The sequence below is a fragment of the Protomyctophum bolini genome (assembly GCF_963924005.1).
Source record: "Protomyctophum bolini genome assembly, chromosome: 23".
Lineage (NCBI taxonomy): Eukaryota > Metazoa > Chordata > Actinopteri > Myctophiformes > Myctophidae > Protomyctophum > Protomyctophum bolini.
The window spans coordinates 20,562,437-20,588,431 of record NC_137884.1 but is presented as its reverse complement, the minus strand read 5'-3'; the positions used below and the strand labels follow the sequence as shown (position 1 = coordinate 20,588,431).

The window sequence follows — 25,995 nt, the reverse complement described above, 5'->3', positions numbered from 1 at the left end:
CTATGTTTCAATGTCAGTGATGCTCAGACCTTTTCATGTCGACTACGCCCAAAATGATATGCATTTGGCCGCCGGATCTCCCCCTCCCCCCCCCATCTGAAAATATGTTTAAGCAAAGATTTCAGTTAAGACGTTCGCTGTGAAGGAATGTATATTCAAATATTTGCACCACATTTTCACGATTTTTCAAAAATGGCAGATGTACAAGCCCATAGCACGGCACTCTGTGCAGCACTATGAGCTTGTATACCTGCTATTTTTCAACAGCTAAAGTATAAAATAGTGGTTAAAGTAGTTGAAAGCTAAGGTGACACAGATGTGTTCCAGGTCTTAATGGGTCGTACGACATTGTCCCACATCAAAAATCGGCCGATCTACAAGCTAGTATTTATTTATTTTTTACAGATTTTGTTTTAGCCATAGTCCTTTGAATAAGATTCCATTTTGTGTTTTGTCATGTCTAGCTTTTATCTGTTGATGAAATCAGTATATTTAGTCTTGGTTCATAGCTTTCTTTTTAATAATAAAAAAATGGCGAATTAAACAAATGGCGGGTTTAGCGTATTAAGCAGGGGGAACATTGGATCAAACAATTTAAAGCCCTCAAGGTGTTCAATAAATACTTCTTGAAATGTCTATGGGGAAAATGACTGGGGAATTATTTCCTGGTGCCCTCGTCGTTCTGAAAGGGGGTGGGACTGCCACGCTCTATACCAAGTGCCAAACAGTTTGTTTGGTACTGGTTATTATTAGTTGGGGTAAGTTAGCGAAAGTTTTGGCAAATCTGCAAAATAAATGCTTACCACTAGCTTTCTTCACAAATGTGTTCATAAAGGTGTCTGCTATCACCTCTAAATTTGTTCCAAGCCAACTCCCTTGGGAAACTTTGTGACAGCTGCTGAAAGTCAGATTTTCATTATGCTTTAAGTAGCATGTGACGTGTCAAACTAGGGTTTTTTCGTGATTCTGAATCCATTCCAAGACATGGTTTTGCACGAAAGCTAAGGCCATGGCTGTCATCACAAATGTGATGAGGTCATCATCACATTTGGAAAAGTGGCTATGGCCGTTTTTAGCCCAAGGAGTTGTTTCCAGAAATTGACTCAAACTTTCCATAAATAGAGGAAATGGCCGATTCAGCTATTTCTTTTGCTATTTGTTGTAGGATGAAGTATACACAGGGCTTAAGGCCTGATTCCTACAGCACATGGTTGTGTGGCGGTGTTGCACATTGAAAGTGGTAGATCTATTTGTTCAACGACACCTCCTCACATCAACTTGTGAGCTTGTAGATCGGTCGGCTAACGGGTCGGAGTGCGACACGATGTGCAACCAAGCATAAATTGGCAGGAGATAAGCATGTCAAGAAAGACTAAAACTGCTGATGATATCTTCATGGGATGCATTCACCTACGATAAAAAATTATAACAATCTGACTCCCATTTGCTTGTTTAACAAATTAACAATAATTGCTTGTTAACGTGAATGCATTTATGATAACGAATCCAGCAAATCAAAGCATTATGTTCTAAACTCCTGTGTTTTTATATACACATATATTTTCAAGAGGGTGTAATAATAAGGGTGTAATAATAATTTGTCTCTACTTGCTCTACTTCTGTCTCCTCTGCTGACTATGTTGTGTTTGGCGTGTGTGCGTGTGTGTGTGTGTGTGTGTGTGTCCTACCCTCCCTCCATAGCGGTTCCTTTGGCAGGAGACATGAGGACCTCAGCTCCTCCACCACCTCCATCACCTCCACCACCCCCACCACCACCACCACCACCTCGTCGTCATCATCTGTTACCTCGCCCACCAGCCACCGTGGCCTTCTCTCCAGCCTGGGCCCCTCCTCAACTCGCACAGGCTCCACCAGTCTCACCAGCAGGTACACACACAGTCACACAATGTGTTATTGCGTCATCAATATCTGTGGAAATAATCAGGTTTATCGTTTTCAGTCGGTAAATCTGCAATTCTTTTTTTTTTAATGTATGGAAACGATTATGCAGACGATTAAAAAAAAAGGATTACGGTTAACTCGGTTACTCGTAGCGATCTCAAATAATTGCGATCAGGCAATTGTGTAGTAGTGTTGACAAGCCCTGACATACTCGTAGTGCAAACCAGGCAGTGGCCTTGTGGTTGGAGTGTCCGCCCCCGAAACTGGGAGAACGGGGGGCTCGATCCACCGGCCGTGTCATACCAAAGACTGTAAAAATGGGACCCCATGCCTCCCTGCTCGGCATCAACGTCAAATCAACTGCTCACCGCTCCAAGAGATGGGTCAAATGTGGAGAACAAATTTCACCGCGGTAACGTGTGTGACTAATCGTACTGCTCCTTGGCTGTGGAATGCCCTCCCCGACCACCTGAGAGCACCACAATCTTTGGATGCTTTTAAAAGGGGACTTAACAATTTTGCCTAGTTGGACTTTTTAGATGCCCTGTGTGTACTTTCTAACCTTTTAGCTGTATACCGGTATGTGACCACAAAATGCATTAATTGTTCTTATTTTATTCCTTTTAAATGCTTCTGCATCTTTTTCCCTCTCTTGATGTAGCACTTTGAGATTTGTTTCGAATGTAACGTGCTTTATAAATAAAATGTATTATTATTACATTGGGCTCTCGAGGTGAAAATCCTCAGTGACGGCCCGCTGAAAAGGAGCAGCTGGCGACTCGGTGTGTGTTGGAAGAGATGGAGGCATATTGCGGAAAAAGTGCTCACATTTTGTACTTAAGTAAAAGTAGCAATACTGCAATATAGAAATACTCTGTTGCAAGTAAAAGTCCGAAATTCAACGTTAATTTCCTTGAGTAGAAGTACAAAAGTATTGGCAACCAAATGTACTTAAAGTACAAAGTGCTCATTATGCGGAATCTTTTTCAAATGTATAAAAAAATCTTTTGTAAATACCAGATCTACAAGCTCTCAGCGTGTCACGACGCATTGTGTGCTCGTAGATCTGCTAACGATCTGTATGTTCTAAAATGTGTGCGTCCTATGCGTGCGTGCGTTTTAAAATGTGCGCGTGTTTTAAAATGTGCACGTCCTTTTGTGCGAACAGGTACTGGTCAGAAGAGAGTGCAGAGAGGGAAAAGGAGAAAGAGAAGGAGTCTGCAGCGGTCATCCCCACTATGAACACTGGCTCTGCCACCACCACATCTACCACTACCACCACTGGCATTATCATTGGCTCTGACGGCAGGGAACGACGCAGGTAACCCCCCCCCCCCCCCCCCACACACACACACACACACACACTATATACCCACAACCCTCTGTGTTCATTGTTTCTCTCTCTGAGACACACCTCAGCTGCGCTGCCAGTGATGTGAGTGAACGATGACATCTCATTAGAATTACCCGTTCTTCAATGAGAGCGTCCTGGCGTACCGCCAGCATGCGGTGACGTCGCCCACGCCTTCTATATTTGCTCGGGGAGTCTCTTATTTGAGCGAGGTTTTGCGGCCACAAAAACTTCTATTGGTTTGAGATCTACATGCTACTATTTATTGGTCATTTGATTGGTTCAGGCTACGTCGCTATGCAATGACCGGCGCTCCATATCGGGACAGTTTCTTTCCCGCGTGATATCGTCGGGAAAAAATATCGAAGGTGTTAGTCTTCAGTCATTGTCTGTGTAGTTACACACACACATGCACAGTCGCACACACACACACACCAAGCTGGGATCATGGATTGTTTAAGGTGATCCGGATGCACTTCCTCTGTTTGAGGATTGGGTGTAATCTTGCTGCTTTGTGTACACAGTGTACACACTACACAGTGTGAGGAAGGGGGTGTGTGTGTGTGTGTGTGTGTGTGTGTGTGTGTGTGTGTGTGTGTTGCAGGCTAGCCTGTGCAATGTGCATGTGTGTGACTGTGTTTAAACAGGGCAAGGTGCATGTGTTGGTGTGACAGTGCTGAAATAAATCACCTGTCTGTCACAGGGGTGTTTCTTGGGCAGGGCTGCAACGAACAGGCTCTGACTGCACCAGGGACTTGTCCTTAATAGGGCCTGCGGACTGACCTCATGCTTCCTTCTATGCATGAGGAGTCCAAGCTGCTGCTTTTCACCCGACAGGGGGGGAGTTTCCGCCGGCTGGACGTATGAACTTAGGAAGACGTTATTCCGACCAGTTCCTTTCCCCTCCATCAGGCTGGCCAGGGGGAGGTAGTTTAGAGACCAGGAGTACTGCATGTTTTTTGTGAGGGTACCTACCCTAGGGGACACGGGGAGGCATATTCCACACTAGAGGAAAGTGCAAGAATCCCCCGCACGTTTGTTTGACTCCTCTTAAGCCTGGTGTTGCACGCAAAAATCTACAACCTACAACCTCACAACACATCATGTCCGTTATGTACGTGTACGTTGTGACCTTGTCGATTGTCAATTTTCATCTCTCGACTCTCTCAATCTCTGTATGCCGATGGATATACAGTATTAAAGGAAGTAGGTCTTGAGCTGTGCTTTAAAAATCTCTACAGAGGCTGCCAGTCGAAAGTATAGTGGGAGTGCGCTCCATGCTCGTCGGTCCGTAGAAGCAGAAAGCTGCTTTTTGGCTGGTTTGGGACATGTCTAGGCAGGCATAATATCTACTGTAGTGTGCAGGTAGGAAGGTCCAAGACCATTGAGAGCTTAAACAAGTCAGATAATCCTAAAAGCAACCGGGGAGCCAATCTAAATGGTACTATATTTAACTAATGTGAAAATGCAGTACATTATTTGGTGTTCTCAATAATAAATATATTTATATAAATGTTGAAAATAAAAGTGTTGCAACGGCTAAATCTGGCCCACGCCCCAACATTCAATAGTTTTCTTGATGTCGGCTGTCCACCCTGGCAAGTCTGTTACTCTGCCCCGCAAAATGTGAAATCGTTTTTATATATCCTAGCAATCATCCTATGTCCCAGATACATATTTATACTGTGTACTGTGTACTGTGTGTGTGTGTGCGCGTGTGTGTGTGTGTGTGTGTGCGCGTATCTGCGTTAGGTCGTATCTGACGCCAGTGCGAGACGAGGAGTCGGAGTCGCAGAGGAAAGCCCGCTCCAGGCAGGCTCGCCAGTCCAGGCGCTCCACCCAGGTTGGTTCACGATGGAACGTTTGAGATGCCAGTCCGGGTTTTCCACGTAGCTTGGACCGAACAAACCAAGCTAAAGGGAACAGTTCCCCCTCGACCAGGGGAGATAATATTAGGCTTTTGGGCTTCAGGATGATCTACACAGGCTTTCTACGTTTTTTATGGGATATATTACATTACAAAATATACCCGGTTTTAGTGGTGGTTTGGTTTAGTGTTCTATAGGGTTAAACTTGAGGTTGAACTTGTTTGCTTTAACCCATTCTGACCGGGAACCCGTTTTGGTGTTAGCATCATGTTATGCTTTAGCTATTGAAAAATAGCAGATCTACAAGCTCATAGCGCGCCACCGAGTGGCGCGCTACGAGCTTGTAGGTCTGCTATTTTTGAAAAATCGAAGAACGACTGACATTTTTAGAATCTGATCTCAGGTCAGAATGGGTTAATCAGACCAGCGTGTGTCCAGTGGAAACCTCGTATGAATCTGATCTCAGGTCAGAATGGGTTAATAATGCATGTGATTGTAGACGTGGGAATGTGTTGTGTACCGCCGGCAGCCTTTTCATAACCGTTGGATTTTTACGAGGGGCTGAACATTTGGAATAATTATAACCATGGCGTCTACTCAACATCAACATAGGCACAATAACTTTCATTGTCAAGTGCTCTGTGTCATTTTTAAACAGATTGTAAGTGATTCCCACGCAACTCAAACAGTGCTTAATCGACAGTGACTCCATGTGTATCTGTATAGGCGTGGTTGTCTGCACCGTCGTTTTTTTCCAGCTATTTCTACAGTTTTTTTTTCTATTGAAAACAAGCAAAGGTTTTCATGAATTCAAAACAAATTCAACACATTTTCCATTAGTGTAGAAATGAGAGAAAATAATCAAAAAATTACATAAATAAAATTGGAAAACAAACATCTTTAGAAGTAGTGAAAATTCAATAAGAATATTATTGAAAAAAGAATGTAGTGAAAATAGCAGATCTACAAGCTCACAACTCTTGGCTTCCATCTGAAAATATTTTGTTCCAGGGACCCCCCCCCCTCCTCACCCAGAAGCAAAAAATATGAGTTAAAAATGTTCACTGTGAAAGAATAAATAAATAAAAAGGCAGATCTACAAGCTCATAGCGTGGCACTCGATGCGGCGCTATGAGCTTGTAGATCTCCTATTTTTCAACGACTAAAGTTTCAAATAATGGTTAAAAGCGGATAAAAGGCTATCGGGTGACACAGATGCCGTTCCCGTTCCTAAATGCGTTAAACGTCAGCGTGTTTGTTCCTGTAGGGCGTGACGCTCACCGACCTCCAGGAGGCGGAGAAGACCATGCGCCGCCCCGCCCCCGCCTCCTCGCGGACCCGCCAGGAGGAGGAGAAGGAGGAGAAGGAGAAGCAGGACAAGGAGAAGCAGCAGGAGGAGAAGAAGGAGACGGAGGTCAAGGAGGACGACTACAGGTCACGGTACCGCAGCTTCGAAGAGGTACGTAATGGTGTTTGGTCTCTGTTGACGTGGTCTAATGTTCTAAAGGTTCACGGTACCGCAGCACGTATACGTACGTGTTGGACTTCCCCTTGAAAAAGGCTCAATGCCCTCGGCACTATGAGTGGACACAGACTGAAACAATGCACTCTGAACCTCTCCAGACCTACCAGCGCTACCGGCCGTCGTCCTCCACCTCCTCCACCACCACCTCCTCCGTCACCCCGTCGTCCAGCTCCTCCACCCTGACCTCCAGCTCCCTCAGCAGGCCCAACAGCCTGACGGGCATCACCTCGGCCTACAGCCGCCCCTCCAGGGACACAGAGAAAGGTGACGTTGCATTTCAATATAGGGCTCCATGTACCGTACGTATGCACGCAGAATAACGCTTACCCTACTTCACATGGTGTTCACCGATGGTACTAATGGAGGCTCTGTTTCCATTTAAGTTCACAAGTGGTTGTCAAAGTTTGTGTTCAGACCTGAAAGTCACTTAAAGGACAACTTTAGTTTTTTTTCAACCAAGGTTCATGTTTTAGGTTATTAGAGAAAGGTGAGTCATTTTTTTATCATTTGCTGCTTTCTTTCGTTTTAGGGATTTTAGCTGTTTTTGACAGTTCGGGCTGGGGAATTCGAGCATGCGACTAGATATGTATTTTTTTTACAACATTTTATAGCGATTTAATTATTTACTATAGTCCTAATAAACCCCAGGAAATTTCATCTGGCCACACAAGATCACGATCTACTGAATGTGTCAAACTGACATATTGAGCCTATGACACACAGTGTGGCTTCCCCCCAGTAGGCTACCTTCATATTCAGTAGATCCTGTGATTTTCTTTTTGGCCAGATGTAATTTCCTGGGGTTTATTAGGACTATAGTAAATAATAAATAAAAAAATCTGCATAATATTTTGTAAAAAAATACATATTTAGCCCCATGCTCGAATGCCCCCGCCCCCTGTCAAAAACAGCTAAAATTCCTAAAACGAAAGAAAGCAGCAAATGAAAAAAAAGAACACTCATCTTTTACTTTCTCTAATAACAACCTAGAACATGAACCCCCACAAATTGGAACATTATGAATAGAAATTACACTTCTGTTTGGCTTTTATAAGCTTCATAATAAATTAGTGCACAGGCCAGATATGACAAATATACCAAGAAATTACTGTATTTTTCAACATGGACACGATTATGCAAACATAATTGTGATTAGCTCAAATAATTGCTATTAGACGAGTATGTGATGTTTGTGACAAGTTGAGCTGGATTCCACCTGTTATGTTATAATTTAGCTATTGAAAAATAGCAGATCTACAAGGGCGGCTGTGGCTCAGGAGGTAGAGCAGGTCGTCCAACGATCCCTGGGTCGGTGCCGGCGGTTCGAATCCTGGCTCCTCCTGTCCACATGTCGAAGTGTCCTTGGGCAAGACACTGGACCCTACATTGCCTCCAATGAGTCGGTCGGTGTGAGTTTGCCACCATTGGTGTGGGAAGTGAGGACGCTGGTGTCGACTGTTCACCTCTTTCAGTCCGCCGCTTCACCTCCCAATGTATGAATGAACCATTGTAAAGCGCTTTGAGCACTTGGAAAAGTGCTATAAAAATGCAATTCATTATTACAAGCTCATAGCGCGCCACCAAGTGGCACCCTACGAGCTTGTAGATCTGCTATTTTTGAAAAACTGAAAATGTGGCGCAAATCCTTGAATATATATATTCTATCAGAGCAAACGTTTTTAACTCAAATGTTTGCTTCTAGAGGGGGTCCCCGGAACAACATATTTTCAGATGGGGGTCCACGGCCAAATACAGATAATTCTGTATTTGTTCCTTGACATGAAAAAGGTTGAGCACCACTGATATAGAAACCAAGGTTTTTCAGAACACTGTCAGGATTTTAGAATCGGCCTCAGGTCTATATGGGAACACAGCCACATGCTGCTAAAGAGACTTTTTTTAAATAAAATAGCTTTGGGAAAAAAAGGCCTCAATCTATCCCACTGACGGAAACAGTGATGACTTTGTTCCCTCACAGCAAAAAAAAAGAAAGAAAAAAGGTGTTTTCTTTGAACTCCTGCCAATACTCGATTGTGTTCCTGACGGTGCTCCGTACGGTAAATTAAACTGGTTGACCCAAGCTTTTCCTGACCATTATTAAAGGTCGCGTTCCTGTTATGATTTCCTCATAGCCGCGCTGAAGACACAATAATAAAAAAGGTGTGTCAATTTACAGTTCCCAGTTCAAACGTAGTTGATGGCCAATTGTCGACGACGGACAAGGGCCGACACTGAAGAGCAACAAAACAAAGGAGCCGGAAAGGTCACCCCCTCAGGCCCCATCTTCCCCACCGGAGGAATGTCTAGTCCCATGGTTGGACCTGGTGGTACAAACCTGCCTTTTCTGTGTTCCCTTCTTCTTGAATCATATACAGGGTTAATTACAACAAACTTTTCAGAGAATATTTGGACCGAAAAGGAGTAGGCTGAAGCTGTAGCTTAAACCCATTTTGACCTGAGATCAGATTAAAAAAAATTGACAGTTTTATGAAAAAGCCATGTTTCTATGTCAGTGGTTCTTCGATTAATTTGTCTTGGCCAAATAATGGTTTTCTTTCATTTGGAACAGTTTCTGAATGCAGCCTGGAAGCCTGTTTTGAAGGCCAACAAAACTGTTATTTGAGCTACTATATCATGACATTTTATTCTATTATTATATTTAACATAATGCCTTCCTTCCCTCCCCATGAGCAGACACGGACAGAAAGGAGGAGGAGAAGGAGGGAGAGGACAAGTCTCAGCCCCGCTCCATACGGGATCGCAGGCGGCCCCGCGAGAAGAGACGGTCCACCGGGGTCTCCTACTGGACCCAGGATGTGAGAGACGCACACCCGCACACACAAACACACACACACACACATCAGGATGATTTTACACTTGGTTACGTGCTGAAAATAGCCTATCTACACAATTTACAATTACAATTTACAATTTAGGCATTTAGCAGACGCTCTTAATCCAGAGCGATTTACATTAAGCAAGAACAAAAAGCATGGGGAATACATCACATAAAAACATTTATCATGAAACATGTGTAAGCTAAGAAAGTAACAGTGGAATATCTATAATGAAATAAGCTATACATCTATACTACTATGATATACATTATGTACTATGACGTGCTATGACTACATACAATGCACTTATGCTGTTTACATAACATGCTATAAGTCTGTATCAAATGCTATCTAAGTCTACAGAATTGCTATCTAAGGGGGTGGGGTAAGTGCTATGGGCCATGATGGAGTCTGAAAAGGTGGGTTTTCAAACTACACACTCACAGAGCTTGTAGATTTTCAGAGTGCCACACCAAATGTCTTTTAGTTCTACTGGATCTACATAACATAGATTCTACATAACATTTGGATCTAGTTTTTGTTATGATGGTAGGTGTGGCGTTCTACCTCAGCAATCCATCTCCCAGGGGTCTAGCGCATTGTTACGAGTGGAAAGACTCCATCTCCCAGGGGTCTAGCGCATTGTAACGGGGATATACTCCATCTCCCAGGGGTCTAGCACATTGTAACGGGGATATACTCCATCTCCCAGGAGTCTAGCGCATTGTAACAGGGATATACTCCATCTCCCAGGAGTCTAGCGCATTGTAACGGGGATATACTCCATCTCCCAGGGGTCTAGCGCATTGTAACGGGGATATACTCCATCTCCCAGGGGTCTAGCGCATTGTAACGAGTGGAAAGACTCCATCTCCCAGGGGTCTAGCGCATTGTAACGAGTGGAAAGACTCCATCTCCCAGGGGTCTAGCGCATTGTAACGGGGATATACTCCATCTCCCAGGGGTCTAGCGCATTGTAACGGGGATATACTCCATCTCCCAGGGGTCTAGCGCATTGTAACAGGGATATACTCCATCTCCCAGGGGTCTAGCGCATTGTAACGAGTGGAAAGACTCCATCTCCCAGGGGTCTAGCGCATTGTAACGGGGATATACTCCATCTCCCAGGGGTCTAGCGCATTGTAACAGGGATATACTCCATCTCCCAGGGGTCTAGAGCATTGTAACGGCGATATAGACTCTTGCGTGTTACCGGCTGATACTGACAATAAGCCACTCCCGAGCTACTTCTTCTTTGTTGACAAAATTGTCAGTATATTTAATCTTCATTTTAGTCATCATAGGTTAGTTTTCATTTAGTTTTCATCAGTGGAAAAAGGTAGTCGGCGAACACCAACACTGACAGACACCCACACAAAACGTAGAGCGGTTTCAAGTCATTTCTAACGACGGTCGTGTGGCGTCTACGTGTTTCTCTTCCAGAGCGACGAAAACGACCCAGAGCAGCAGTCTGACTCGGAGGAAGGCAGCACCAAGGGGGAGGAGCCTCAAGTAAGGACACGCCCTTTTGACTCTTATTTTCATTTTTAATTACAAAGGTGCGTCACTCGCTCCCCATCTGAAGCGGCCTTTAACCTGTCAGTGGGCCGAAATGGACTAAAGCATCCACTTTAATTCATCATTACAACCACTTTGCCTACTTAAGTTGGCATGACTGAAAATCGGCTAGCATCCAACACGGTCATTACACTGAAGTGTAAATGAGATTTTTTTTTGTGGCTTTCGCCTTTATTTTATATTTAAAAATAAAGGCTTTAGACTTCCGTACTCTGCAGCAGACGTTGCTATAGTCTCACGTAGGGCTGTCAGAACGAATTTCATAATATGAAAGAAATTCGAATATTAAAAAATATATATATATTCGAAAGCTAAAATTGCCATTCGAATGGAGCTTTTATCATTTATTAATTCTATTTAATATTTTTATTTTGTTTTATGTTATTTTATCCGCTCACTAAATGTATTGAGTAACGAATCTACCGCTGTGAAATCTCCCATCTGCACGCACGCACACACGGTCACACGCGCGCCTCGTCACCTCCTCCCTCCTCTGCACGCATGCACACACGCAGTCGCACAGCGCGCTGCAACTAAGAAGAATCACTCGCATGTTTTATTAGTACCGTCGAGTCTGTCGCATATTGTGGACAGTTTGAAAATGCGGGTCCTACGTGCATTAAACCATTAACGTTGGTCCGGCTGGTTTCATTTTGTCCTACGCGATTACGTGAATCAGCATGGCTGCGCCTGCAGTAGGCTATTACCAAAACAAACACATGGTAGGCTACTTTTGTGTTGCACATGGAAAGCAACTGAAAACGACCATGGATATATTAAAGACAGTTCCCCTGTGCTGCTGTGCACAGCGGAGATAATGCAAAACTCCAGGTACGAACCAAAACACTGACTGTCTGAAGCTGATCATCCACGACTATATCTCCAGACTAGTCCTGCAGTCCCGCAATGAAGGAAAGACAAGCTCGCCTCTCACTATAGTCCACTACAATGCCATTCTAGCGTTAAAACCTACATTTATGTGTTATTCAACAATTACTTTAGCGCAAAATATAGGCATCTCTATATATCTTCATTGCTATTTACTAATGATGGCCTGTTCATCGTGACAGCATTCCGTTTAAAAAGAAAAAAGAAAAAGTTCATGATTCCTGACTAGCCTACTCACTACTCAGACTATACTGTATCAGAAGTATACAACGTTCACTGTAAAATGCATTTGCACTATAGACAGACAACAATCTTACCGTGCTGAGTGCACTGTGCTCAATAAAACAACAGTTTAAACGCTATTTTGTGCCGAAAACCATTATTACATGTTCTAAAAGTACTGCTTTGTCGTTTGGAAGGGGGGGCCCTCTAGTGGACAGAACGTGCATCGTCAAAACCTTGTTATTCTGTGTATTATTATAGGCTAAATATGAGCTAAAATACAATGTAAATATTCGAATATATTCGAAAATTACAAATAATTAAGCAATGAAATTCGAATTGGATTATAGAGGTGAACTGACAGCCCTAGTCTCACGTGGCCAGACTGTTCAAATATAAAGCGGGAAGTGAAGCCCTCCTCACCCACTTCCGTTTTGTCGCGCTAATTTATCCTAATCATCCCCTGTATCGCTTCTTCAACCTCATGCCATCAGGACAAAGATACAGAACCTTACCCTGGAAAAAGGTCCGTTTCAGTAGGAATTTTGTCCCCTCAGCCATTGCAGCATTAAACAAACTGCCCCGCCGATAGGATGGTTTCTGTACACAGTGGGGAACTCATGTTTTGTTTTTTTTGTCTTGGTGTAATGTTGTTTCTGTACTATGTACTGCTTTTGTTGTTGGTGTTGAACAGACCTGTGAAAATGAATATCCTTCGGGACAATAAAGATTATTATTATTATTAATATAAATGGGGGAAAAAAACAACATATATAGCTTGCTGCTTAGCAGAAATGGAGGGGGGAAAAAAGAGAAAAAGCTCTAAAGATATTTCTAAATGTATTTTTGCGAACGGAAATGACAAACTTGGATTACTTGGATTCCGGGAGGCGTACCTCCAGACTTCTACAGTATAATAGCATTCGGAGATTGTGGAATGGTTGTTTTGGCTACGCCGACACAGCAGTTCAATCACTCACTGCACTGCGAGGCCTCGCGTGATGTTCTTGAGCTGCACATTGTTTCAGCTGCTCCTCTAATCATTGTCCGTCAGCGTCAGGAAGCCCAATGCAATTTTAAAATGGCTAGAGGCTTGACCCCCTTCTCCAAGACCCCGCGAGCCGCCATCGCCATATCTGATCTCTGCCCCCACTTTGAGGCCCGCTACTGGGGCAGCATATATATATATACGCAAGGAGAGGAGCAGTGGTGAAACTGCCTTGAGGCTCTTTTTAGAACTGGGAGCTTTTGGCAGCTATTCAAGAATGCATGTTTGTAGAGGAGGAGGGGGGTGGTGTGCAGGTCAGCCGCCGAGACAGACCGGGGAAAGAGCTAGTCTAGTTTACAGGAGAATTTGTACTTTTATTAGCAGTTTGTTCAGCTCTGTGTGCCTGAAATGGCTGCCTTAACTTGGCAGTATCTTGTGTCTAATTTGAGTGTTGAGGTTGCTCATAAGTGCAATGCTAACGGAACAGATTTTACACCTTAATCGACGCAAATGTATCCCTGTCGTGACAAACATTCACAATGTCTAGTTTCTTGCATACTGCATATCTCCAAAGCATTAATATATAGTTATTTCTTTACAAACAAAACCTGGCCTACAGAATAGAGCTCTTGCATGTTTGATGTGGGGGCTTGCAACTCGGAGTGCCACATTTTACATTTTACCGTCTAAGGGTAAGAAAACTCACATTCTGTTTCTGTTCTCTTTCAGAGCGATCGTCTGTCCAGGTATGTTGATGCCCATATTATTACCTCTCTCTCACTGTACTTTTACAATGGTGTAATGGTGCAACTAACCATACTTTTATTGTAATAGTTACGGCACTGTACCGTTATGCTTTTATCGTTCTAGTGGTCAGTGTGAAAGGCCGCTCAACAGCGCTACTTTAGGTCACCCAGCGGTATTGCAGCTGTCCATTACCACAGACAGACATGCATAGACACATATAAGGGACAGTCCTTGGAAGCGATGTGCGCAGCTAAAAATAAATCAATAATAACTCACTATTCCATCACTCTATCGGTGTTATTTGAAACCCACTGGGGTTTTTCCACAGTTGACGAGGCTAAACGTCGAGGTCCTTTTTCGCCACTCTCGTTTCAGACACGAGAGCAGCACTTCATCCTCGGACCCCATCGACGCTCTAGGCAGCCGGGGCTACCGCGAGGGACGGAGGCCATACACCAGCAAGCTGGAAAGAGATGACACCACTGACTATAAGAAGGTATGCCTTTTACTTAGGACTTTTTTTAAATGGAGAATAGAATGGTGCCTTTATATATATATGTATAGTGTTTAAAAAAAAATGCCTCATTGGCCTCTGCAGTTGATTGGTCCTCTATGCTTCCTTATGATTATTGATGACTATTTCTTATTTTTTCATTTGATGTATTGCCATGTGGTGTTCTTGCTTACTTGTAAATCGTTCTGGATTAAGAGCGTCTGCTAAATGCCTAAATTGTATGTAGCGTTATCCACCCACACACACACACACACACACACACACACACACGTGGACGGATCGAACCGGGAACTTTTCGAATTCTAAGATGGCCACTCTACCTTCAGCCTAACAAAATGTCAGCGAGTGGAGCGTTGCATGTCGATGAGGCTGTCCTCTAAGGTGTACCACTTTGACAACGTGTGCTGCTGTTTCCTTCATCCCCATGGATTAAAGTTCTCCAATCGCCACGACTGATTTCAGCCATTCGCTTTCCATGGAAGCCCATGCATGTCTTCTATAAAGCATGTTGCCCACCGAAATTAACCCATCTACAAGTAGATAGACTATTTCCGGTTATTAGTAATTTTAGATAAAACTAGCAACCAAATCCATCTTCCATAAACATGAACGAGTGGTCTGGAAATGTAATAAAAGCAAAGGTTCATGCCTCAATCTGAGATTTCTTCCACTGGTTGGCTGTATGTGGAACGGCAGCAACAACATGGGTCTAGAATCTAGATTATCTTTAGAATACAGCTAAACATCATTTTAACTTTCAGCCATGAGATTCTATTTTTCTGCTTCATTCCGTACGTCCCTGTAGCTCTATGAGCAGATTTTAGCTGAAAACGAGAAGCTGAAGGCCCAGTTACGTGACACTGACCTGGAGCTGGCGGACATGAAGCTGCAGCTGGAGAAAGCCACACAGGTACACACAACGGTCCCCGTTTGTACCTGGGGGTTCACCCATTAAGACCTGGAACTCATCTGTGTCGCCTTAGCTTTCAACCACTTTAACCATTTTTTTTAACTTTAGCTCTTGAAAGATAGCAGATCTACAAGCTCATAGGGTGCTGCAGCTATGAGCTGGTAGATCTGCTTTTATTTTATTTATTTTTTTGTGAAAATGTGCCGCAAATCTTTTAATATATATTCTTTCACAGCGTATGTTTTTAAAGCCCACCACACACCGGCTGCGTCCGCCGCGCGGCAACGCGCCGCGTCGCAGACGGTCGCAGACGGTCGCAGACGGTGTGCGATGGGCTTAACTCAAATATTTGCTTCTCGGGGGGAACAACATATTTTCAGATGGGGGTCGACGGCCAATTACATAATGTTTGGGCGTCCTTAGGCATGAAATAGTTTGAGACCCACTGATATAGAAACAGGGTTTTGGTTTGGTTGGTTTGGTTTTCTGGTCTCTGGTCTTAAATTACTGAAGACCAGGGAATTGGCCTTTGTTTCACAAACTGTCTTTTCTCCCTTTCGCAGAGGCAGGAACGCTACGCTGACCGGTCGCAACTTGAGATGGAGAAAAGGGTAATAGCGATAAACTCATCATATGCCATCATATGCCACTTTTGCCACAGTTAATTTTACACAATTGTTATAAAACATTTGGTCCAAACAATAATTGAGAAACCCAGAAATAACAAACATTTACCCTGTTGAATGTAGTTTGACAGGGTTTCATTTGCCTGCAATATCAAAATATATATATTTCTTCAAGGCTTGTAGATTGGGGAAAGTTGAGCTCATAGATGCCCCTTTCCCATTGTTTTGCCCTGGATTATGACCTCTTACTGTTGGAACAGCATTGTAACATTATGCTAATGAATTTATGTCTGAAGGTAACAAGCAGGCCCCAATTTCATCTGGGTGGCGGTATGATCCTCTCTAAACAAGAGTTTTTTTTTTTTTTTTAATGCCAGTCCTCTCTGCTGTTTGGCTGTCATGTCACAAATCCTCTTGTACCTGCTGGGGGTTGAGGGAGAACAACATGCTCCCAAAACACCCAGCGCCTTCTCTCTCTCTCTCACATGTATTTTTTTTTCTTACAAACTTCAAGGCAACGTGTGGTCACCACTTGTCAAGACTGTCTTTTTTACCTTTTTTTTTTTTACTACTTTTTTTGAGTGTGTGCGCTGCAGCACGCGTGTGCGTGCGTGTGCAGGCAGTAGACGAATAAGGAATTGTGTGCACTCACTGTTAAAGTACTCTGGCATGTGTGTTTTGCACATTCATCTTGACATTTTTCCTTTCGTAATCATAGTTGATGGTGGCTGAAATCTATATATCTGTAACACAATTAAGCAATATTAATTAATTAATTAATATTGGAATTCTACCACAGTTACCCTTAAAACAAAGAAAATCGCTGAAAGAATATATTTTTTTAATGACAGATGTAGTCACTACGATCACAAATGTCCCAATAAACTAGCTAGCCTAGCCACCGAGTTTGCTAGCGCTCTGGGAGAACAGAGCAGCTGAATTCTTTGTTTTGATTAGGTGGTGAACAGTGCTGGTTTAACCACCGGCTAGAAGGCTGTTTCAACCAATCAGATTGCTTCCTCGAAAAGACCTGTGGTAGAATTATACGTTAACCACATAGACTATCGCACGATTACGGCTTGATGTCCGTGCTCTAACATAAAGTCATATCTTATCATTGTACCACCTTTCCTCTTTCCCTGACAAATAATCTATTGTACATCCAGTTGACCATTCCAACCCTGATGTCCGAGTCATTTCATTAACTCTGCCCACTATTCCAAACACCATCCATTACTCCACTACTAGTGGCAGGCAGACGTACCATCATTTTAACTTTTTAAAGAGGTTGTTAAAATCACTTTGCCTGGTTGTGGCTTGCAGACACCTCACTATCATGTGTGTGTGTTCACGTGTGTGTGTATGTGTGTGTGTGCAAATGGCTACCTCCTCACCATCTCACGCGTCTGCGTAGGGCAGTGTCTAGAGCGTAATGAATTGTGGGATTGTTTTCTATAGAAGTAAAGCTCATATCTGTTGTCCTCTGTCCCACAGGAAAGAAGAGCTCTAGAAAGGAAGATCTCTGAGATGGAGGAGGAACTCAAGGTAACATCTCACAATAATGTCCACTTCTCTGGACGACACATCAAGTGTTTTATCGATTGCGTGTGCGTGCAGTTGTCAGGTGCGATACGGGGGATGTTATTTCTTTCTCTCTTCTATTTACAAAGGTCAGTGCAGCCGTTTGGCAAAATTGGCACTTTCAGCTGAATTTAGTGAACTTTTAGCATGGTTCCTGACATCTGTTAGTCCATAAGACTGTTGGCCATAATAAGACTCCTCAATGCCGCCATAGAACTCCGGCGCTGTTTCATACTGCCGCTGCTTACACGCTGCTTCTACTTTGAAAACCCTTCCGGTTCACTTGACCCCTTAGCTAAATTAGCTATAGCCAAAAGCCGGCTAAACATCCTTTTATCATTCTTCAGAAGCGTTCATATGGAAAACACGAGAGGTAGCGACGATTTAGTATCGAGCGCTAAACATCCCCCGTTTTGATCAATCACTGCAATCCTTGGCTCAATTCCGAAAGAAACAAAAAACGTTACCTAGCGACAGGGGAATGCTGCTCGGGCCAGTAAAAAAAACAAAAAGAGGGAATTCAGATCAGATCACCCATTATAATCTGTGCTACCAGCTTAATCTTTAAGCCGTTTTTAAAGAGACGTCCACTTGAATGTTCTTTTTCCGGTAAACGGGTGGGGGAAGCTGTTGAATGGTCACACCGTGTGGTGTCCTTCCCAGCAGTGGGATAATAACGTAGTGCAGTACATTCATTTCTAGGTTGTGTCCTTCCCAGCAGTGGGATTACGTAGTACAGTACGTCCCATTTCTAGGTTGTGTCTTTCCCAGCCGTAGGTGACGTAGTACAGTACATTCCATTTCTAGGTTGTGTCCTTCCCAGCCGTAGGATAATGTAGTTCAGTGCGTTCATTGTTAGGTCGTGTCCTTCCCAGCAGTGGGATTACGTAGTACAGTATACGTCCATTTCTAGGTCGTTTCCTTCCCAGCCGTAGGTAACGTAGTACAGTGCGTTCATTTGTAGGTCGTGTCCTTCCCAGCCGTAGGATAATGTAGTACAGTGCGTTCATTGTTAGGTCGTGGGCAGCAGCTCCTCTGATCTTATCGCTCACCCTTTTCTATTCACCTCCGCTAGCCCAAAGGGCTCTTATCACTCCTTCAGTCTTCCAATCTCTCTCCCCATTATTCTAACAATCTTTCTTTTCTGTTTCCCCTCCTCCTCCTCTCTCTTTCCTTCCCTATTCATTTTATATTGTGCTATCTCTAACCGTCCCTCTCCCCTCCTCCGTCTGTCTCCCCGAATCGTTTTTCCGTTTCTTTTCCCGCAAACGCTCATAACATTCACCCCTTACTACTTATTTTCCTCCTCCATTTTCTTTTTCTCTCTCTCCTTCCACACCCCATTCTTCTTCTTCCTCCTCCTCCTCACGTTGTTGTGTGTGTGTGGTGTTTTTTCCCTTCCTTCCTTTCTTTGTTGTTTTTTTTCCTGCAGAACCTCCCCCAGGTAAAGCAGGTTCAGACCCTGCGGCAGGTTAAAGAGAGGCTGCAGGCCGAGAACCGGGCCCTGGCCCGCGTGGTGGCTAAGCTCTCCCAGCAGCCCGTAGCCTGCAGCCACCACCTGCCCTCCGTCGACCTCTAAAAGCCACGCCCCGCTCCGTCCGTCCGTCCGTCAGCCTCTACCACCTCCTCTTCCTCCTACACCTCCTTCTTCTTCTCCTCCTCCTCCTCCTCACGTCTCTCCCCCCACCAACCTTACCCCTTCTCTCATGCTCCATTTCTGCACCGCCCCGCATCCATAGACAGGCAGGTGTCCAGCCGCCCAAAACCACCGTGATTTTGATTCTCCTCCCTTCTTAACTGGCACCCCCCTCGCCCCCCTTGCCCTGCCTCCCCAGACCTCCTGGTTTTCAGATTGGGGAGGGTGGTTTTTTTTGGTGTTTGCTGACAGGGCACTCTCCTTATTATACAGTACTCATTTCCAAAGTTTTACGGCATACACAGAAATGCTACCATAGGTAATGGTGTTAAATATTGTGTATACAGTTACGTAGGGGGTCATGCCAGGTGAGTTATCAGCATAGACTTGCAGGTATTTTACTCGTACCCAATTTGACTGGTTACGGTATATGCATTTTATTTACACACACAATGGTTGGTTATGTTTTCAATTACACAGCATTGCAGTAAATGGAGCCTTTTCACAGACGTGTCATAACTTTGTAAACTCGGGTCTAGCTAATTAAACATCTAGCGAAATTGAAAATAAACCTCTAATCTTTAAAAATAGAAAACAGAAAGTCTAGTCTGATAAAATGGTGAATGTAGACTAGAGCATTGTGAAACATCTGGTGGGTACGTTTGATTTTGGTGTACCAGTTAACAAGCACTAATCATACCAATTGATAATTAATGTATTGGTCCCTGGAGGGAAATTCATGTGTCATATAGCATCAACAGCAGTAAGAATGAAACACAGGTACAGGTCAATAGGATAATATACAATATAGTTTGCTTCTGGAAGGCCTCTTGGTGAAGGAGCATAGGGATATTTTGCGCTAATTCGTCTAAAAGCCTAAATTTAGCACAGACGTAGTAGCCCAGGGCATGCGCTAATGATTTAGCTAGGGCGCCCGAGCCACAGCGGCCAAATCCATATGGCCACCACCATTAACAATCTATAAAAGGCAAAGAATTATAAATTTCATTATGCTTTAAGGAGCATGAGACGTGTCAAACTATGGGGTTCTTTTCATGATTCTGAATCCATTCCAAGCATTAGTTTTTAGTCTGTGAAACGGGTCCATTGCATGAAGTTCAAACACATTTTTCTAAGTACTGTAAAGGAAAGTGTCCCTTGTCATACAGGTCCTAGTCTTGATGCCTCTGGCTCTTGGCTTGTTCTGGCTTATTTGCATGAAGTGTTTTATTTTATTTATTTTTATATACATTTTGGCCCAGTTTTTAAGACCGTTTTGTGAAACCCTCTATAGTGTTTGACGGCCAATAGGGCACCTAAATTTAAATTGCATTATTAGTACTTTATTAGCAATTTATGCTTCACAGTGCAATAACCGCTTTGAATTGTATGGTAAAATGAACAATATACCACTGATATGAGTGATTTAAATGTTTATCGCCGGTATGCTTTTGTGGACTAATTCAACGTGGTCTTCTGGACTGATACAGCAGTTCAGATTGTAAAAGTTTCATGCTGTGAGTGATCAAGCAGGCAGTTCTCAAACCTTTTATGAGTACTGTGACCCGACACATTGGGCTCTATTCACACAGAGGTGTTACCGATGATACTAATTAACCCATTCTGACCGGGCACCCATTTTGGTGTTAGCATCATGTTATGCTTTACCTATTGAAAAATAGCAGATCTACAAGCTCATATCGCGCCACCGAGTGGCGCGATACGAGCTTGTAGGTCTGCTATTTTTGAAAAATCGAAGAGCGACTGACATTTTTAGAATCTGATCTCAGGTCAGAATGGGTTCATCAGACCAGTGTGTGTGTCCAGTGGAAACCTCGTATGAATCTGATCTCAGGTCAGAATGGGTTAAGGCTCTGTTCCATTATGTGTGCACTGTGCATTAGTTCTCAAACTTTTGTAATTTCAAGGACCCGGCCCATAACTCTGAAAGTGTGCAGATTTTGTACACTCTCAGAGTTACACACCCGTACAAGGCCATTTGGAACACACTCAAGGACACTTTGAGACCCACTTGCTCTGTTTGAACAGAATGGAACGGAACCTTAATTAGTATCGGCAGTAAGGAAGTTCTTTCCAAAATGGCGTGTGTGCATAGAGCCCGTTACAGGCATCTAAAAAATAATTTAAAAAAAACGAGCGTAGATGTCCACCCATTATGCTTTTTGAAGTTCAACGCACAAAAAAAAACGGATTCCTTTGCAATTGCCTGCATCATCAGCCAAGCCCAGGTACTGCCAGTATCTACGTGGTGGATACTGCGAGATGGCCTACTATTGGCCTACTTTGTGCGGATCAAAGGAGTTGGAGTGAGGCTGACCTGGCAGTGTTTTTTGATTTGATTTGTTTTTGTGGCTGCCAGTGAGTAGCCATTCCGGTCCTGCATGGCTCTGTAGGCCTTGTTGGTGTGTCCGCTTCTTTTCTCTCTCCCGATTTCATTTTTTTTTTTGGAAACAAGAATGCAATTAGCCCTTCGCTAAGTCCCTCCCCAACCCATCCTTGTCCAATAGGCACGTTAGCAACGGTTACTAAGAGAGGAGTTGTCACCTGGATGGGTGAGTCGTAATACTAATCACCATAGTCATGTGCATTGCATGAAAACTCCTGTCGGACGGGCTTAAGTTGATTGAGTTGGATAGTTTCTCCCTCTTAACATTTCCTCGTGTTTCTATTTATTGAAATAATGTCATGCACATTTGTCCAGTGCATACTCCTACTGCAGGCCTGGTTGACTAGATTCAGAAGACCTTTTGATGCTCTTACTACTGAAATGATCGATTATTTATATGGCGAAATGCCGTCATTTTACATGCATCGCAATGGGTGAGAAGGAAAGCGTGCCATAAATCCTCTCTTAGTAACCGTTGCGAACGTCAATATTGGTAAAGGACGGGTTGGGGAGGGACTTGGCGAAGGGCTAATTAATCGTAAAAAAAAAAAGAAAAAAGGTTGCAATGGTTGTAGACGGCTGTGTGACTGGTCTGAGATTGCTGACACATGCTGCAAAATTGCAATTAACACGTTTTGTAAAAAAAATAAACTGGATTTACCTTTGGCATCTGTACTCGAGACCCCATCTAAAGCCATTTCCTCCCCCCCCCCCCACCCCTTTTGTTTTTGTTTTCTCTTTCAGACGCTACCAGACTTGAAAGCAGACAACCAGAGACTAAAAGATGAGAACGGAGCCCTCATTCGAGTCATTAGCAAGCTTTCCAAGTAGAACAAGACCCCCACCGCCTACCCCCCCCCCCCCCCCATGTCCTCTGCACCCCCACTTCCTCATGACAGTGACTAATGGAATTGCACATTTAGTTATTAATTGCAACAGACATCAGAGACGAGACTCCGTTTATTTTCGCCCCCCCCTGCCCCCCCACTCCCTCTACCAACTGTTGACGCCTGAGTTTTCACTTGACTGTAGTTGCTTGTGCGTGTCGTGCACTGGAAACCGGCTGATTTACACAACGTTGCCATGATGGCACATAGTTGTGAGCTTGTAGATCCGCTTTGATGTGCGATGCGGGCACGCAATTAAGTATAGGTCAGGTATTGGCTGTGTTTGCTCCCTACATTCTTCCACTGCAGCATCCTACTCTCCTTCCTTCATTCGTTGGGTTCGTTCAAAACGCGTGTCCAGCCATGCCTCTGCCGCCTGATAGATTTTAATCCACTTAGGCCTGACGTCGAGATTTAAACAAAAATGTCCTTATGTTTCTGTATCAGTTGTGCTCAAAAGATTTAAGGCACACTTTCACGATTTTTTTCAAAAGAAATAGCAGACATACAAGTTCATAGCGCGCCACTCGGTGGCGCGCTATGAGCTTGTGGATCTGCTATTTTTCAGTAGCTATAAAGCATAACAAAATGCTTAAAACACCAAAAAGGTTGTTCCCCGCCCCGAAATGGGGTTAATCCACTTTGATTCTGTGACTGCGGTCCAGACGGAACCACTGAGTTTACACGGCGAGAGGAAAAGGGTAGTGAAAAAAGCATGATGTGGGCGCAGTCACCTGAATATATATATAACTATTTAACCAATACGCCTTTGAGCAGAGTTTATCATTTGTCGCGTGGCCGTGTGTCGCTCACCAAATATAGCAGATATGGGGCGAGCACCACGGCCATGTGACAAAAGTACACATTGGGCTTTAGTTGTGTACATTAAAAAAGGAGAAACACGCATCAATCGGCTGTCATGGTTTACCATCCAAACAACTGATTTTATTTGTGCCACGATCTCTTAATCGATGTCCATTGTTATTTGTTTCCTTTATTTTTTAATTTAATTTAATTAAGATTTATTTTTTTGCTCCTTCCTTATCCAGTGCTGTGCGGGGGTTCCCTGTTCAATCCCGTTTGTTCCCCCCCCCCCCTTAAAAAAAGTGCCAGTTTGTGCCCTGTGTGTGTGTTCGTGTGTGTGTGTGTGTGTGTGTTAAGGTTTGTGTCCTGGCTGCCCTATCTTTGTGCAGAGCGATCGGTCACTCCTCCCCCTGTTTCCTGCCCTCCATTAAACATCGCCAGCAGGGCACACACGCACCCATGCACAAACACAGGCCTCTCCCTTGCTCTCTCTCTCTCTCTCTCTCTCTCTCACTCTCTCTCACTCTCTCTCACTCTTTCTATCTATATCTAAACACCCGCCCTCTCCATTTCTGTGCTTCTGTGTGTCTTCCTCCAAGAGGGAACATTAATTCTCGCTTTTTACAGAACGAGGTGGACCTGGTGGAATTTAAGCTTTCACTGTATGTGCAATATGCATTTATTTCTTTAAAAAACAAATGCTTTAATGATGAGTCCATCAGCAGTAGAGGTCTCCACTCTTCCATCACCCCCCCCCCCCCCCCCCCAAACTACAGCCTCTTTTTTTTTTTAACCACTTGAACCCTAACATCCCAGAATTCCATTCTGGGTGCTAAACGAACATTTAGCATAGAGGCAAGAAACAGGAGCGGGGCCTAGTATAGAGCCCTGAGGAAGCAATCCAGTCAACTAAAGTGTGGGGTTTAAGTGGTTCTGTTTTGTAGTGTAGTCGGTTTATATTCTGTATTCCTCACTTTGTTTTTAGCAGGTACTGAGTGATGCTGTATATATACCTGTATGTATTGTTTGAGACCAGCACATGGCATGCGTTTATGGTTCCCGTCTGTTACTATTAAAAAGTATACAAATTCCAGAGGACAAAAAGGTGTGTTATTATAATTTCAAAAACAAACAAAAAAAACACTTTTTTTTTAATAGTCTAAAGACATTGGTATACATTAGAGCCTCTCTTAGAGTGAATGGCTGGCGGTGTTCAGTGCTTTTTTTTTTTTCCTTTTTCTTTTTTTTCCAGTTTTTAAAAATAAAGTGTTCACGTAATTGTGAGATAAAATAATATAATTGCTTCACTACATTTCACACATTGTATCTTTGGAAGAGTGCTGTTCATTTCCTTTTTCTTTTATGTTCTTTTTTCTTTTTCTTTTTTTAAAGCTGTAGTATTATAGCCAAGGTGTTGTCACTAAAATAAATCTTAGGTTATCGCTAACCCAGTCCATTTTTACCACGTCTACATGCACTGTCAACGCCATGTGAGGAGTCTTTGATGTCAGGTTAAAAAACGACTTGCCACCCTCATATAGTCCATGCATCCCGAAAAACACACATTTTATGCATTTCAGTGGCCTTTTGAAGAATATTTTAGTAAAAGAGTAAAGAAAAAAAATGTCGCTGCAGATGAGCTGCTGACCTTCTATTCTTTGGTTTAGATTTATTTTCTTTTTTCTTTTTTTTTTTTTTTGTTAATTTTTCCTTTTTAAAATTTCCCATCTTGTAAAATAGATGTGTGGCTTCATACATGCAAGCTGTGCTGTGACTACAAACCACTGAAGAGTTCATTAAAAATAAACTTGTACATTGTAAAAGTTCCCACGTTTGAGTGTTCTTTCCCTTTTTTCATTCATGACAGAAAAGCCTATAGCACGTGGAATGTACTGCACTGAGTGCACTCTAGTACAATTTTGAGGTATTTCTACTTTACGTGAGTATTTCCAATACGTTTACTTCTACTCTACTATATTTCAGAGGCAAATATTGCACTTTTACTTCACTACATATATTTGAAAACTTAATTTACTAGTTATTTTTGATTATTATTACAAAACTTACATAAACATTTCGACCCTATATACAATTGCACTTGGATTGAGGTCAGAAAACCTATTACATTTTTTTTTGTCACAATCCCTTTAAGTCCATTTTGATGCTAATACTTTTGTACTTTTACGCAAGTACATTTTGAATTCCAGACTTTTACTTATAACGCACTAGTTCTACATTGCAGTATGATACTTTTACTTCAGTGAAACAATGTGTTTTTTCACTAACACGGTCTTATGTTGTGTGATTTGAAGAATCATCATAGGCTAGACATTTAATTAATTCACAAATCACATGTCTGGACCTGCATTGAGATAAACTGAAACTTTAAACCAGTAAGGGTGAGATTAAAAGTACAGAACATTTGAAATACTCCAGTAATGTAAAAAATACCTCAAATGTATACAGTACTTAAGTAGATGTACTTAAGTAGATGGGCCCTAGTATCCAAATAATCACATTTTGCTTTAAGTTGAGAAGTGTTGTATTCTTTGATTGTGTGCTTTATCAAGTAGTTATATAATGTACTGTAGCCTACGCTATTCTGCATCATACCACTAGGTGGAGCTCGACTTTCCATACTTGCGGTTGAAAAGCATGCTCCCAATTTGAATACAGTAGTGTATTTGGATAATGCTACAGAATGTGAGATGGTGATGGGTACTT

At 43.0% G+C, this 25,995-nt stretch overlaps 1 protein-coding gene across 6 annotated transcripts in view; it reads left to right on the top strand.

Annotated features, from left to right (window-relative positions):
• Positions 1 to 25,097, top strand: part of ppp1r12a (protein phosphatase 1, regulatory subunit 12A) — an 84,119-nt gene extending 59,022 nt beyond the window's left edge. For 5 of the 6 annotated variants that reach the window (XM_080757696.1, XM_080757698.1, XM_080757697.1 and 2 more), the window contains 14 exons: positions 1,702 to 1,887; positions 3,071 to 3,223; positions 5,006 to 5,096; positions 6,389 to 6,580; positions 6,745 to 6,910; positions 9,341 to 9,462; positions 10,927 to 10,995; positions 13,889 to 13,905; positions 14,282 to 14,402; positions 15,226 to 15,330; positions 15,894 to 15,941; positions 17,451 to 17,501; positions 18,970 to 19,280; positions 22,325 to 25,097. In XM_080757696.1, coding sequence (XP_080613822.1) covers positions 1,702 to 1,887; positions 3,071 to 3,223; positions 5,006 to 5,096; positions 6,389 to 6,580; positions 6,745 to 6,910; positions 9,341 to 9,462; positions 10,927 to 10,995; positions 13,889 to 13,905; positions 14,282 to 14,402; positions 15,226 to 15,330; positions 15,894 to 15,941; positions 17,451 to 17,501; positions 18,970 to 19,116 — 1,468 coding nt within the window. In that variant the 3' untranslated portion in view covers positions 19,117 to 19,280; positions 22,325 to 25,097. The remainder of the gene's footprint in view (positions 1 to 1,701; positions 1,888 to 3,070; positions 3,224 to 5,005; positions 5,097 to 6,388; positions 6,581 to 6,744; positions 6,911 to 9,340; positions 9,463 to 10,926; positions 10,996 to 13,888; positions 13,906 to 14,281; positions 14,403 to 15,225; positions 15,331 to 15,893; positions 15,942 to 17,450; positions 17,502 to 18,969; positions 19,281 to 22,324) is intronic. The other variant, XM_080757695.1, reaches the window with a different exon arrangement.
• The last annotated feature ends 898 nt before the right edge of the window (positions 25,098 to 25,995 follow it).